Source organism: Pyxicephalus adspersus, chromosome 8 (genome assembly GCF_032062135.1).
Source record: "Pyxicephalus adspersus chromosome 8, UCB_Pads_2.0, whole genome shotgun sequence".
In the NCBI taxonomy this organism is placed as follows: domain Eukaryota; kingdom Metazoa; phylum Chordata; class Amphibia; order Anura; family Pyxicephalidae; genus Pyxicephalus; species Pyxicephalus adspersus.
The window spans coordinates 22412209-22426910 of record NC_092865.1 but is presented as its reverse complement, the minus strand read 5'-3'; the positions used below and the strand labels follow the sequence as shown (position 1 = coordinate 22426910).

At 37.6% G+C, this 14702-nt stretch overlaps 1 protein-coding gene across 1 annotated transcript in view; it reads left to right on the top strand.

Annotated features, from left to right (window-relative positions):
- The first annotated feature begins 4644 nt into the window (after positions 1–4644).
- The window catches only part of LOC140337183 (histo-blood group ABO system transferase 2-like), a 13389-nt gene continuing 3331 nt past the window's right edge, over positions 4645–14702 (top strand). Inside the window, exons 1-4 of the mRNA XM_072420775.1 lie at positions 4645–4676; positions 6824–6943; positions 9537–9656; positions 13849–13977. Of these exons, the coding sequence (XP_072276876.1) occupies positions 4645–4676; positions 6824–6943; positions 9537–9656; positions 13849–13977 (401 nt within the window). The remainder of the gene's footprint in view (positions 4677–6823; positions 6944–9536; positions 9657–13848; positions 13978–14702) is intronic.

Genomic DNA, 14702 nt, shown 5'->3' with positions numbered 1-14702 from the left:
CTATATTGGTGGCTTAAATAGATTTGTTTCCATTGAGGATGATGGTACTGTTCTCTTTCATCAAATTTTAGATGAGTCCTGCCTTAAGATACACTCAGACATCTCTTCAACCTGCAAGGTAAAAGTTGGTACAATTTATTAAAGTTCTAAATGTGTTTCTAAACGTTTCACACATACCTGATCTGAATAAAATACACAAGACCTTGCTTTACAGGGCCACTTTTTTGGGGGAAAACCCAATTAAGGGCATGTGGGCTGTAATGAGCATAGCAAAGGGCTACACGCTCACTGCTCCCTTGCTATGGTGAATGCTAGCCTGCATGCTTAGGTTATCCCAACGCCAGCCCAAATGAAAGGAGATGTGTCAAAGACAGCCTAGGCTCACAGAAAGTGCTTGAATGACAATGGGCAACATTCACCCAGGAGGAGGAGCATTGTGTCACGAATATGCTGGGTAGTGGTCCCTTCTTGTTACCATGCAGGTGTAGACTAAAGCGCATGGTCTAAAGGGCTTCCAGTGTTTACCAGATCACCCCACATATGATAAACAAGGGTGTGGGAACTCTGAGGTGAGGCTAAAGCTCATATGTGATATGCAGGGACACCGAGGACAGCCTGAAACTCTAACACCATCGTCTCACAGGAAGTCTGGAACTCTAGGATCATGTAAACATTCCGGAAGTCACAGGGAAAAATGAGTTTAGGAAGCAAGTCTCAGCGTTACTGGAACTCTCAGAATGCTCAGAAGTAGCCATGAGCGAGATCGGGCCTTTCTCGCCTACAGGACATGTAAGCGAGAACGGTCTTTTAATTTGAGAACTTCGTTCTCGCCTAACTAAAGAGGGAAAAAGCAGGGGGCAGTAAAGCAGAGAAATTTTGGCTGGTATCGCAGCTGGGAGCAAATCATTTGCTCCCAGGATGCACAGCAAGGCCCAGCAGCCAATCAGGAGAGATCAGAGCACAGGCATATATATATATATATATATAGGGAAGGAAGGAGGGTTAGTCACTTCATCTTGTGTACTGTGTAGAGAATAGACGCAGGAAGAGACTTGTAGTGTGACAGGGACAGTGTAAGAGCTTCCTAGTTCATTGGTAGCTGCATGGTTCAGTGTTTTTTAGGGTATTTTCTTTTACATGAGCTACTAGCTAGTCAGTTTTGTTAAATTGTCAGCAGTCAGCACATTTAGTGCAAGTTATATTGTGTGTATTACACTCTTAGGTGCTGTTCACTGACTCCACATGCACTGAAGGTACAATTGTGGTAGCTGCTACTTTTAGTGTCACACATAGCTAGTCAGTTTTGTTAAATTGTCAGCAGTCAGCACATTTAGTGTAATCTATATTGTGTATTAGTAAAGACACTGTTAGTCATCTTTTTTCACTAAAGCTAAATAAAATCAATTGCAGTTCCTATTTACCAAGGAAGACCGCTTGGTACAGTTACATTTCTGGCCTACTGTAAAATAAATACTAATATTTCAGTGTTTAATACCTGATCCTATTTACCAAAGAAGACCATTTGGTAGTTCGATTTCTGGCCTACTGTAAAATAAATACAGATATTTAAGTGTTTGATACTTGTTCCTATTTACCAAAGAAGACTGTTTGGAACAGTGAAATTTCTCGGCAACTTTAAAATTAATACAGATATTTTAGTCTTTGATACCTGTTACTAATTACCAAAGAAGACTGTTTGGTACAGTGAAATTTATGTGCTACCGTAAAATGAAAAAAGATATTTTAGTGTTTGATACCTGTTCCTATTTCTTAAAGAAGACTGTTTGGTACAGTGAAATTTCTGTCCTACTTTAGAACTCTAGCCAAGACTTTCTGAAGTATTTAAGCAGACATACAACTGTATCATTTTTGGAGTAGTTCTCTTCCTTTTAAATGTTAATATTTTGTTATGAATCTTACCAGTAAGCTGATGCATGAGAGAATGAGTGTGGGGGCATAGTGACATGTGACAGCCTAATATCTTAGTTTGTAACTGTGCAAATATCAGGTCTTTGCAATTCTTAAAACTGTTTTTTCTTTTATTGAGAAGCTGTGATGGCAGAGGCACAAGCAAGTTTCACGTCGTTGGAAGTACGGGCCGTCATGAAGTTTTTGTTTCTCCTGGGAAAGTCAGCAAAGGACATTCACACTGAGATGTCACAAACACAGGGGGAGAAGTGTACTTCCTACAGCGCTGTCAAAACCTAGATATCTTGTTTCAAGACTGGGCATTTCAACATTGAAGGTGATCCCTGCAGAGGGCGGCCCCCAACCTCAACTGACCCGGTAACCTGCGATGCTGTCCATGAGCTGATTGAGGACCGGTGAATATCCGCAAAAAAGGTAGCCCAGATACTTGACATCTCACGGGAGCGTGTTGGATTTGTTATCACCACTATCCTAAACATGCGCAATCTTTCAGTGAAGTGGGTGACGAAATGTTTGAACAGTGATCAGAAGAAGGACCTTTAGAGTTAAAGCATCAAAAGCCGTTTTGGCCCATTTTGAAGGCGAACAGGGCTTTTATGGCTAGGTTAGTGCCTGAGGATGAAACCTTGCTCCAGATCTATGATCCTGAAACCAGGGTACAGTCAAAGGAATGGCGCCACAGCAGGTCCCCGCACCTGAAGAAGTTCCAAACCCAAAAATCAGCCAAAAAAGTAATGGCGTGCATTTTCTGGGGCAAAGACGGTGTTCTGTTTGTGGACTACTTACCTGAGGGCTCTAATATTACTGGACAGTATTATGCTAACCTCCTGGACCAGTTAAAGGAGGGTATTAAGACGAAACGCCATGGAAAGTTGACCAAAGGGATCCTTTTTTTGCAGGACAATGCACCTGCACACACGTCCAACGTTGTGGCTGCCAAATTCCTTCTCGCTCATCCCTACACACCATCACTCTTTATCCATGTCATGTCCATATTCTTGTCAAATATCTATATTCTTGATTGGTTGTTGGGCTTAGTCATTGTAAATTTAATCTTTACTGTGTTCTGTAGATATTTGCATAAAAAACATGTGGGATTTTTGATTTTAATGTTTGTATAAAAAAAAGTATTTTAATTTCAATATATGATGTGGGTATTTGAAAAAGCCCCATTTTTTCTAAATGAAGTCAATTTGATTCCCCAGGGGTGTATACCACACCAGTTAATATCACAATCCTTGGCACTTTTTTTTGAACTGGTAGCAGTGCCAATGTATTGTGAAACTCCAAACTGCAGCCTATATCCGGCATATATTACCAGTTTGGCAGAGCAAATGCCTACAAACTGCATTGCTACAGGAGATTCTAGACTAACTGGTTCTATTGCATATATTAAAATACCTATAAATGACAGCAATTTATAGTTTATAAACTGATTGACGCCCCGATATCAACAAAGGAAATATATGCTAATCAAGCTGACTATATTGCTAATAGTAAAGCTGATCCAATGGCAGAGATGATTTCAACAAACAGCAAGTCAAGTTCTTCAGTACTCACATGTTCAATTAAGATCACTAAAAGGTGGACTTCAATAGTAAATGTAAAGTATAACATCGGCAATACTGTGTTGTCACCAACTATATGGAATGCTTGCATTGGGATCAGTCATATACTGAACTTAAATTTTACCAATTACCACTATAATTACTCAAGTTCCAGTACTAGTTCCAGAAGTTGCAGAAAATAGGCAAACATTGCATTATGCTAAGTTTTTGACTCAGTGTTATATAAGCACAAGAACCTAGTTGGAACCTGAGTTTAGAGAACTGTGTTAGTGGATCATGTTGTTGAGTTTTATGTTGTCTAATGCATCATATCTTGTCTAAAGTATGACAACCTAACTAAGGTAAATGATGACAGATGATCTGTTAAAGAAAGATTGTCATGTTCAAGAAGATGGGTGTCCTGTAGTCATAAAGGTATAAACATGGTCAGCAATAATATTAATATAGGCTGTGGTATTTACAAAATGTTAAGTTCACACTAATGAGCCCAAAATATCCTCTACACCATTACACCACCACTCCCGCTTGAACTGTTTATACATGGCAGAATGGATTTATTCTTTCATGTTGCTGATACCACATTTTGTCCATAACTGCCGATCATCACAGCAGAAATCAGTAACACATGGCTCTGTAACAGTTTACTGCTGTCATTATCAGAAAGCTGTTCTAAAACTTAAGCTCAACTGATCCTGGAGGGTCTTGTTCATCCCAGATTTTGGTGCTGTTTATTTTGATATAAAAAATCCTTTTTCCTTTTTATATTTAGTACACCCACAAATCACAGTAGCAAGAATGATTCTTACATTGATGGCCAGAGGAAATATACCCACCCTTACAGATTGCCAAAAACATTTTCTATTGCTCAACCAACCCCTAGCAAACTCTGGAGGAACCCTAGTTGAGAAATACTGAGATTACCGAGATTATACCGAGATTATAAAACCTGACAATCTAGTGCCAAAATCATTAAGTGAAGGATTACTCAGTGAAGGTACAGCTCTGCTGCATTTTATGGAATATTTACGGACTATTATATATGACTTTAAATTCTCAGTTATCTCATCATTGGGTTGGAAAAAACTGAAGAATTCTTATCAGCAAGATGACAATGCTGCAAAACAAACATTACATGAGAGGAGTTATAATGTTGCTGGTGCTGTTTATTCTGGGGTTCTGGTAAGAGTCTTTTTTGTGGAGTGACATTTTATATGTACATATTTTTTACATTTTATTAACTAATAATTGTGATCAATACAGAGTATGGTATATTGCACATTTGGGTTGATTTACTGAAAAAGAAGGCTGTTCACTTGGCGGTGTGTTTCTAGGGTGGATTTGACCCTATTTTTAGAATTATTAATTTTCTTTGCAAGATCAAAAATTTGCCCACTAAATTCACCCATGCACCCACACATATCGCCAGCGTAGGGGGCATGTGGGAGTCTGGTTTTTGTCAAAAAGAAATGGCTTATACAATTTTTGCAGCCAGCAATTATTTTGTTGGCAGCCAGCAATACCCTACATTGGTAAATGGCTACTCCTGTCTATATTGTAACATTAATTTTGTAAAAACAAAAAATATATAGTTTTGTCCATTTTCTTTTTGATGGGTTCCCCAGACATCTCCAGCAATTATGGTGACAATTTAACCCTAAAATTTTGAAATTTATTCTTTACAATTGACTGCAATGTAAAAAGTCATCTGAGAGTAAAAATCAAGAACAAATCTAAGCAACTCTGAATAATAATTTAGTTTCAATGGACATATTTGGGGGGTAAAACATAAACAAGAGAAAGTGGGAGAATGAGAAAAGGTGAATCTGACTGTGAAAACAAATAAACTGAACAAAAATAGGAATAAATCCATTATTAAATATATAATAATATATATTATAAGAAAATTAAAAATACACCTCCTATTAGTAAATAAAACTTTGCAAGGAGTAATTGACTTAACTTAGAGAAGCTCTGTTGATTTTCAATCATGTGCAAATAAAAATTGTGTTTTTTTTTATAATTTTTTTGCTTGTGATTGGGTATTTGTTTTGATTTGATTAAAAGGTAAATTAATTATCCCTTGCAGAGAGGACATTGAATATGTTTTTATTATAACAACTCACGTTGTATATGTATTTGCTGTTTTTTTGCTTAAGAGTTTCCCCCAGAGTGACGTCATGATGCCAGAACCAGCCCACTATCCCATCACAGGTCTCAGCCTGTCCAAAGACACAACACACCCACTGCCCTAAATCTGCAATGGGAGACATGGTAAGTGGCTCTGGCTGGTGCGAACCCCCAAGCGGGGTCCTTCTCCTGACCCCTCTGGGGGGTGGACCAGCCAGAGGCTACTAGAGGACCACAGACCGGGGATTGGTGTAGGGTCTAAAATATCCTTGGGCAGCACGGTGGCTCATGGGTTAGCACTCCTTTGCAGCGTTAGGTCTCAGGTTCCATTCCCAGGCAGGACATTTTTTGCACGGAGTTTGCCTGCAGTTCTCCCCTTGTCTGCGTGGGTTTCCTCCCGGTACTCCAGTTTCCTCCCACATCCCCCCCCAAAAAAACATGCAGTGAGGTTAATTGGCTTCCCCCTAAAAACTGACCCTTCGACTACATTAAAGATATATGACTATGGTAGGGACATTAGATTGTGAGCTCCTTTGAGGGACAGTTAGTGACAGCACTATGGACTTTGTACAGCACTGTCCAATATGATGGTGCTATATAAATACTGTGTAATAATAATTATAATAATCCTTCAGGGGTGCAAGATGATAAACATTCTGTTATAATATGTAATAAAAAATATGATGTTATTTCCCATATAGTTTTCCTACCTGCATTTGTCCCAAAGTACTTTCATCTAAAAAAATCAAAACAACCAGGTGACCTCCTTATTTTACAACACAATAGTGCTTGAAGAAGCCTTATTGCCTAGTTAGCTCTCCATGTCCTAAATGTTTTTAAGTGATGGTCAAGATAAGTAGCAGCAGATTTCAACCAAAATCCTATATGAAAAACCAGAGCTCACTGGTTCATGAGCAGATGTTCAAGATGTTTTATTAATTACACCCGTAATATTGTGTTTTGAATGTTTTGTTACATTTGATTCACATTTTCACCTTTTTCTTTCTCTTTGTAGCACTTCTATTAATAAAAAAAAGTCGTTGTCTGGCCCTACTGGTAATTGTACCTTTGTTTCTACATTCTAACATAGAAAGTTGGAAACAAATGTACAAGAATGTAAATTTTGTTTTTTTTACCTATTGCGTTAATAAAACAAATTACTGTATAAATTTTCTATCCTATTTTCTATTATTTTAAAGTTTAAGAAAATCAGGGTTAACGTATACACATATCTCTGACTTGCTGACGAAAATAGATGACACATCCAAAAAGTTGGCACACTGTGAGAAGAAACATCTTCTGAATTACTCAGAAAAAAGGTAAGATCAAAAAATGTTTGTATAATCTGAATACATAAATATAGATTGAATAAGCTGGCAATAAACCTTGAAAAAAACAGCAGTGGGCCAGGCCGGGCTGAATTTGTACTTTTTTTCTCCCCTAGGCCAGCTACGTTGTTCTGCCCCCTCCCCAAACTGCCTTGAAAGAAGGCTCTTACAGCTAGTAGCCAGTGAACCTATGCCTTGGGGAAGACACCACATGTAGCCTCTCCTAGCAGTCCCATATAAGGATGAATGAAGGAGGCATTGAGTGGTGCAGTACTGCAGACAGCCACCCGCTGTCAAATGTACACATGATAGTTTTATAATAACTGGTGCTGTGGAGTAAGTGACCGAGCCGGGAGCCGTGCAGGATTGCTTGAGAGGGAAAGAGAGGGCTTTAGAAGGGCTTTAGCCTACCTTTGACAAGTTTATAACTTACATCCCCTTCAACCATATTATCAAAGAGATGAACTGGGGATGCCTAGCTTGGAGGCAGCAGTATGCCTCCACCGGTTGCCCCAAGGCAGTTGTTAAAATCATTAACTCTACTCTTTAGAGTGGTTTTGCATGCATTCTTGATTGCCTTCTTAATATGATGGAACTAAATATTTAAAAAAAAAAAACACAAATTCACTGCAGTGAAGCTGTGTACACTTGTCTGTTGTTGCTCAAAACAATTATTAGTTGTCATTTCAGGTGACAGTTTTAAGGATTATTGTATGGAATGTAGACAGGAAAGGAAAGACCTGTCAGTTGACTTAGCAGAGAAACACTGATGATTCTCCACCATAGTAAATACACTACTGATTGAACAATATATTGTATGCTGGATGTATTATGTTTCAGGGACCTGCGTTGCAGTGCAAAACTCAGCAAGGGGTCAGATCTTAGTTGTGTATGCAAGTCCTTATTACATTCATATTTAGTGGTAGAAAGCAGTGAAAAGAGAAGTTATGCACGAGAGGAATGATTGAAACTCACCTGTCCTGTAAGCATCTAGCCAGGGATGTCATTTACCCTTTCACACAGTTATTCATCAGACCAATGTTTCTCTATTCACTGTCCAGGGAAGGGTGACAAGACATGTAGGTGTTACTGAACTACAGAAGAAAAAAATTCAGATCTTCTACCCTGTCAGGGTTGACACTTTGTTTGCTAAGGCACTGTGTATACTAAACAATTGTCATGCTTTTTGTGTGTCAGTGTGAAAATGCAGGAAATGTATTTGGGAGACATGGATAGATTGTCATCCATTAACAATGAGTCACTAACAATGGCCGTCTTGTAAAGCTGGGTACACACTTGCAATATTTGTCATTGGAAAGGATCTTTCACTATCCTTTCCAGTGACTAAGGATGCCACGATGCATGAACGAGCTCTGTACATACAGCACCATTCTGCTGTATGGAAAGGGGAGAGGAGAACGACGGAGCGCCACCCCACTGCGCTTTCTCTCCCTTCACTTCTATTAAGATCGTTCCTCGTCCATGATCCGTGGATCGTCCAGGAGGGTCATTTGGACGTTGGACAATGGGCGTTGTACACATGCCAGAATCTCTTCTGATATCGGCCCTGAGCCGATTATCGGACGAAAACCATTGGACGTGTGTAAGTAGCCTAAGCATCATTAGGTGTAGATGAGATATTAGTGATTAAGTATACATACATTCTAAAGCATTTTTATGTTGCAACATGTTAGATATTATTAATGGGACTACGAAGGTTGTTTCATAAGCCAATTAAAAGAATAGAAGAACAAAACACTTGCTGTAACTTGCCTATTAGATTACAGCAACACTATTTGGTGAAACAACTAAGTTACTAACTAAAAAAAAAAAACATGGTTAAAAGAAAAGTAAAATAAAAAAAAAGTTCAAAAAAGTCATTTTTCTTTAGTTTACAAAGAATCTAGCTACTGCCCTTCAAAACTTTCCTCTAATGGTTACAGTAGCAAGTCTTCTCTGTTTCAAAGTGATTGCTGTGATTATTTAATCAGGGTAGTTACTTGACCAGGTGTTACGTGTTTTTTTTTTTTTTAAAGTAGATTGAAGAAATATAAAAAAGCAGAATAACGTCAAAATTTTCTTCGGGTTTATTGTAGCCTGCAACCCTAATGGGAAGGTTTGAACTAATTTCATGGCAAAAAGTTACAGGAAGCCTTTACCTGGGCCATATATTTAACAACATCTGACAGGGACCACTTTTAGACTGAAATTGTCCCAATGCAGACTGAAAAACAGAGTATTTCACATAACATTGAACAAAAAATACTTTGTATTGCAGTTATATTGAGCAGATGTTCATGATGTTTTATTATTTACACCCGTAATATTGTGTTTGGAATGTTTTGTTACTTTTGATTCACATTTTCACTTTTTTCTTTCTCTTTGTAGCACTTCTGTTAATGGAATAAGTCGTTGTCTGGCCCTCCTGGTAATTGTACCTTTGTTTCCACATTCTAACATAGAAAGTTAGAAACAAATGTACAATGAAACAAAGAATGTAAATTTTTATTGTTTATTTAACCTATTGCGTTAATAAAACAAATTACTGTATAAATTTTCTAGCCTATTTTCTGTTATTTTGAAGTTTAAGAAAATCAGGGATAACGTATACACATATCTCTGACTTGCTGACGAAAATAGATGACACATCCAAAAAGTTGGCACACTGTGAGAAGAAACATCACCTGAATTACTCAGGAAAAAGGTAAGATCAAAAAATGTTTGTATAATCTAAATACATAAATATAGATTGAATAAGCTGGCAATAAACGTTGAAAAAAACAGCAGTGGGCCAGGCCGGGCTGGATTTGTACACATGATAGTTTTTTAATAACCGGTGGAGTAAGTGACCGAGTCGGGAGCCGTGCAGGATTGCTTGAGAGGGAAAGAGAGAGAGAGGAAAAAATTGGTTCACATACCAGTGCAGGAAATCCTAAATCTACACAGAACTGAGAGGAGGAAGGACCAACTCCATGCTAAGCCATTGGCTGACTAGTGAAATTGGGAGGTCTGAGAGTGCTCTGGTATTGTGTAGCTCCCTTGCAGTCATATCAGTTAGCCCATTTGAAGCATCCTCTCCTTTTTACTTTATATTAGCACTGCATGCTTTCCATTGGCATTGATCTAAAGAAAGACTTGACCTAGGCATGGTGCTGGGTTTGCTAAACCCTAATTATGAATCACCAGAAAGTTTCTGGGCACGGTCTCTTTCTTCTGTGTCATTGTCTGTGTCTGTCTGTCATTTGCAACCCCTATTTATTGTACAGCACTATTAATAATAATAATAATAATAATAATAATAATAAAATTACTCTCATGACTGCTATAGTCTCAAATTGAAATTAAACCTCATGCCCTCCAGGCTTAACCCCTTCTCTGTCATTCGCTTATCAAATTCAAGAAAATCAATGCGTTGTAAAGCCACAGTTATTTGAGTTTCGATGCCACTTTAAAAGATTCACAGGTGCCTATAGAATTGGGGTCAAAAATCAGCATAAAAATGAAAGTGTTCTGATCTAATTTATATTGTATAGCTCTAATTAGGTGAGTAAAATAAGTGTGCCTGTAGTTCTATGCTGCTTTATTTAGACAGTGTGGGGTTGTCATTTTAACATGACAACCCCACACTTTTGCTTTTCCTGGAAACTTTTATGTTGACAACGCAGATTATGAGCATACAAACACACCATTCATTTCTGTAGCTTTGAGCAGCAAGGTTAGGGAAGGAAACCACAATATAAATCTGTAGGTGCTGTGGTCTAGAAGAATTTTATAGGTAACAAATGAGAACAAAAATAAATAGCAATATTTACAGCATACCTTTTTACTAGGGATGAAAGTCAACATTTGCCATTGTTATTCACCAAAAGAAAAGTAAATTAAAGCTGTTTCAAAAGCCATTGCATCCCAATATACATTTGGTAATTTGTTATGCAATATGATTTGGTTTTGACAACTGCCAGTGTCTCCAGTGCAATGCAACACAATAGTGGTTTCCAAGATAATTATGTGATTTAAACGTTTGGCAAATGTACACATTGAATGTGATTAAAACTGAAACAAATTTCGGAGTTAATTTCTGTCTTGGATTAGGGCATTATATATGTCGAACTACTCTTGTGCATTTCCTATTCAACGAGGCACGAGCTAGGGGTGTCCTCTTTCACCATTACATTTTGTGTTGGCTCTCAAGCCATTGGCCCAATTATTTCGTTCTGATCCCAATATTCATGGATTGTACATTAATCATCGCATTTTTAAATTAAATCTATTTGCGGATGATATCCTCCTTATTTTATCGAAACCTATAGTTACTCTGCCTAACCTAGTCACAACACTACATAATTTTGCGGATATCTCAGGCTTGCGCATCAACATGACTAAATCCACCGCCCTCAATATAACTTTGCCACAATCAGTTGGCGACACCATCAGACATTCGTTTAGGTTCACATGGGCCCCACGAAAATTGGAATATCTAGAGATACATGTGACAGACACTTATGATACATCTAATTTTCAAACCTTAAAGCAAACTATAGCAAACAGTTGGAAGAAACAATTTATTCCGTTCCAATAAGTTAAACATCAATGAAATGCAGTGCATCAATGAAAAGCTGTCCAGTATGTTGAAGGATACTTGATCTAAAATTCATACAGGTCTGGGAACCCTGGGTCCAATACTCTGTGTCAGATTTAAATATGTTGGTTTTGATAACATGGTAAGGTTGTTTTCCCAATAATTTTAGAATAATTATTAGAGTCACAGATTGTTTGTAAACTGTTGTTTGAGTTTTAATGTTGGATATGTATCTGGTGTTCAGATTTTCTGATTGTTGGTTTATGGTGCCCCCTGCCTTCCCAATTCCTTGCTACTAATTTTTTAATTTGTTGTTTTTCTTCCTCTGCATTGTAAAAGAAATATGTTTATGGATGCTGTTATTAAAATGTAAATTCTAATAAAAATGTATTGAACAAAAAAAACTGAAACAAATTGACCCCCTCACCCCCAGAGTTTAAAATGTGTTTTATTTTATAAACAATAATAAACTACTATATATCATACCTATAGTATACTGTACAGGACTCAAAGGGTTGGTCCTGGATGGAAAATGCATTTCCCTCCTCTATCGTGGTTCCTCTGAAAAGAGGTTACTTACTGCAGAAGGAGTCCGGGAAATTTTGTTTGGCAACCTGCGGTTCACATTTTGGTAAATTAGTACAGTGGGGCTAGGAAGGAAAGATCTGGGTGGGTCTGCCGATCCCCCTACAGTACAGACTAGGGTTTCAGGCTGGCCTGACATGTATGTCTGGGGCTGTCAGGAAGATGGTGGGTCTCAGGCTGGAGTAAAGAGTGAGCCTGAAAACAAAAGCATGAGAGAGCTCCCTGTTTGTGGATATTACTGTGAGTACCAGGTGCTCTCCTGCTGTAGACTCTTGGGCCGCAGGACTATTTGCTGATTTATTGAGACTTACGGATAAACTATGCTGCTTTTTTTTTGCTAAACTAAGTGACGCTGTTTTGAGTTACGCCTGAACCATAATAAATGGACTTTACTGACATCCTACAGTGAGCCTGTGATGACCCTAACTTCATAGGAACAAAACTAAAAAACAAAACACCAGGAGGTAGTCTCTTTTGTCAAAAAAAAATTACCTCCTAGGCTCCTGGTGGATTTTTTTTTTTAAGCTTTAAACTGAACAGCTCAAGGATAATGCAACTTCTGCATATGTGCCGGGGTTACATCAACCAATGAAGTGAAGTGAAGATTCTGGGGTATGCATGTGTAATAATCAACAAGTGTAGGCTGTGTACACCTGCTGATTATAGCAGAAGTTCACCCAAACCAACTTATTTAGTTCCACTTGAAGAGCTTTGGAAAACTGCCTCGCTGGGATCACATTCAGACTAATCATTCAGACTGCAATAATATTTTTGATCATGAATTAGGAGATCAAAAATAATTTATTTATCATCATCAATGTTACAACTATTGTTGTTCTTGAGAATGTTTAAAGCCAGGTTACATATGAGATAGGGTGGGATAGACTGTGGGTTTGTTCTTAAGTTGAATTTGTATGTAAATTGGAACAGGTACATTATTTTAATAAATGCAATCAGGACACATGTTTGTCTCAAAATATTATTAGGCAGCATGGTGTCAGTTAAAATTCTCACTGTGAGTTTATCCAAAAGAACGAAAAAAAAAAAAAAAAAAACTTGGAGCTAGACATTCATTAACTTCCTGAGCAAGCTGTGTTTTGATATGCAAAATTAACAACAGCAGAGTTTGTCTTGGTAATTAAAGAGTTACAAGGGCTTGCAGAAGTGCTTAGTCCTTAAGATCACCCACAATATCAGCTAGCTGTGTTTAGCAAAAGATTTCTTCTGCAAGTCATGCAAACCTCTCCCCTCCCCTCCATCAAGCCTTCGTCCTGCACAGAAGCGAGCAGGGAAGTTCCATTCGTATCTAGGAGCTGTCTATATGTTGGATGTCCTTAACTTGGGGACTACCTGTATTCTTTATATGAGTAAATTCAAATTAAACCACAAGCTTAAAACACCCTCTCTGTATCTATCCTTTCTGGTAGTTATAAATCCCACCTGTAAACAATATCAACTTGCGAAATTCTTGCCAGGTAAACAGTTGCTATATATGTGTTTTAGTCAGTACAGTATATATTTGCCATTGGCCTGGAATTGTAATTTAGTACTGCAACTGGCAAACAGGACAACCATTGTTATTGTTGGGAAACCTATACTGCACTAAATACAGTGTTTTTTTTTAAACATTCTTTATTTAAAATTTTTCAAAACAAAAGACAATAAAGACCGCAAAAGAGGCATAGTAAATACAGTGTTTAATATTGATTTTTTATTTTTTCTTTGTCATTAGGAAAGCTAGTTTGAATGTCCTCACTTCTTGGCTTGCCCCAATCATATGGGATGGAATTTATGACTTAAAAATTTTAAATGAACAACATAAGGACACGAAGATTGGACTGTTCGTATTTGCTGTGAAAAAGTAAATATAAGTGAATATGGTAATTTATGTGTGATACCTCACATTCATAAAGTATTGAGCAGCTGAAATATTAGAAACATATAGAAACAATGTAAAAAAAGTAGCAAAAACACATAAAAACATAAAAAACTATTTGCCATTATTTTAATTTAAAAAGCGGATTTTTATGTTTTCTAGTCGAGTTCAGAAAACTTAATACCGATCTGCTTTATAACATATAAAACCATGTGGGAGTGATAAAGTAAAATGATGATGGTGATTCAGGAATATAGGATTATGTTTTTATGTTACATAATTACATAGTTACAAAGTAGGTTAGGTTGAAAAAAGACATTAAGTCCATCAAGTTCAACCACTAGGGAAATAAACATATCTCTGATATAAAACCCTATAAGACATAGTTGGTCCAGAGGAACAATTTGCTTCAACAGGGGAAAAAATTCCTTCCTGATTCCATGAGGCAATCGGATATTCAGTGGATCAGCAGTCACTGTTATTTTTACTTTAAAGCCTTGATACCCAGTTATATTCTGTGCTTCTGAAAAAACAGGCAGCTTTTTCCTAAAGCAATCTATAGTAGTTGCTGAAACTACTTCCTGAGGGATCTGATTCCACATTTTCAAAGACCTTACAGTGAAGAATCCCTTCCTTATCCGGAGCTTAAACTTCTTTTCCTCCAGACGCAAAGAGTGCCCGCTTGTTCTTTGTGATGATCTCAAAGTGAA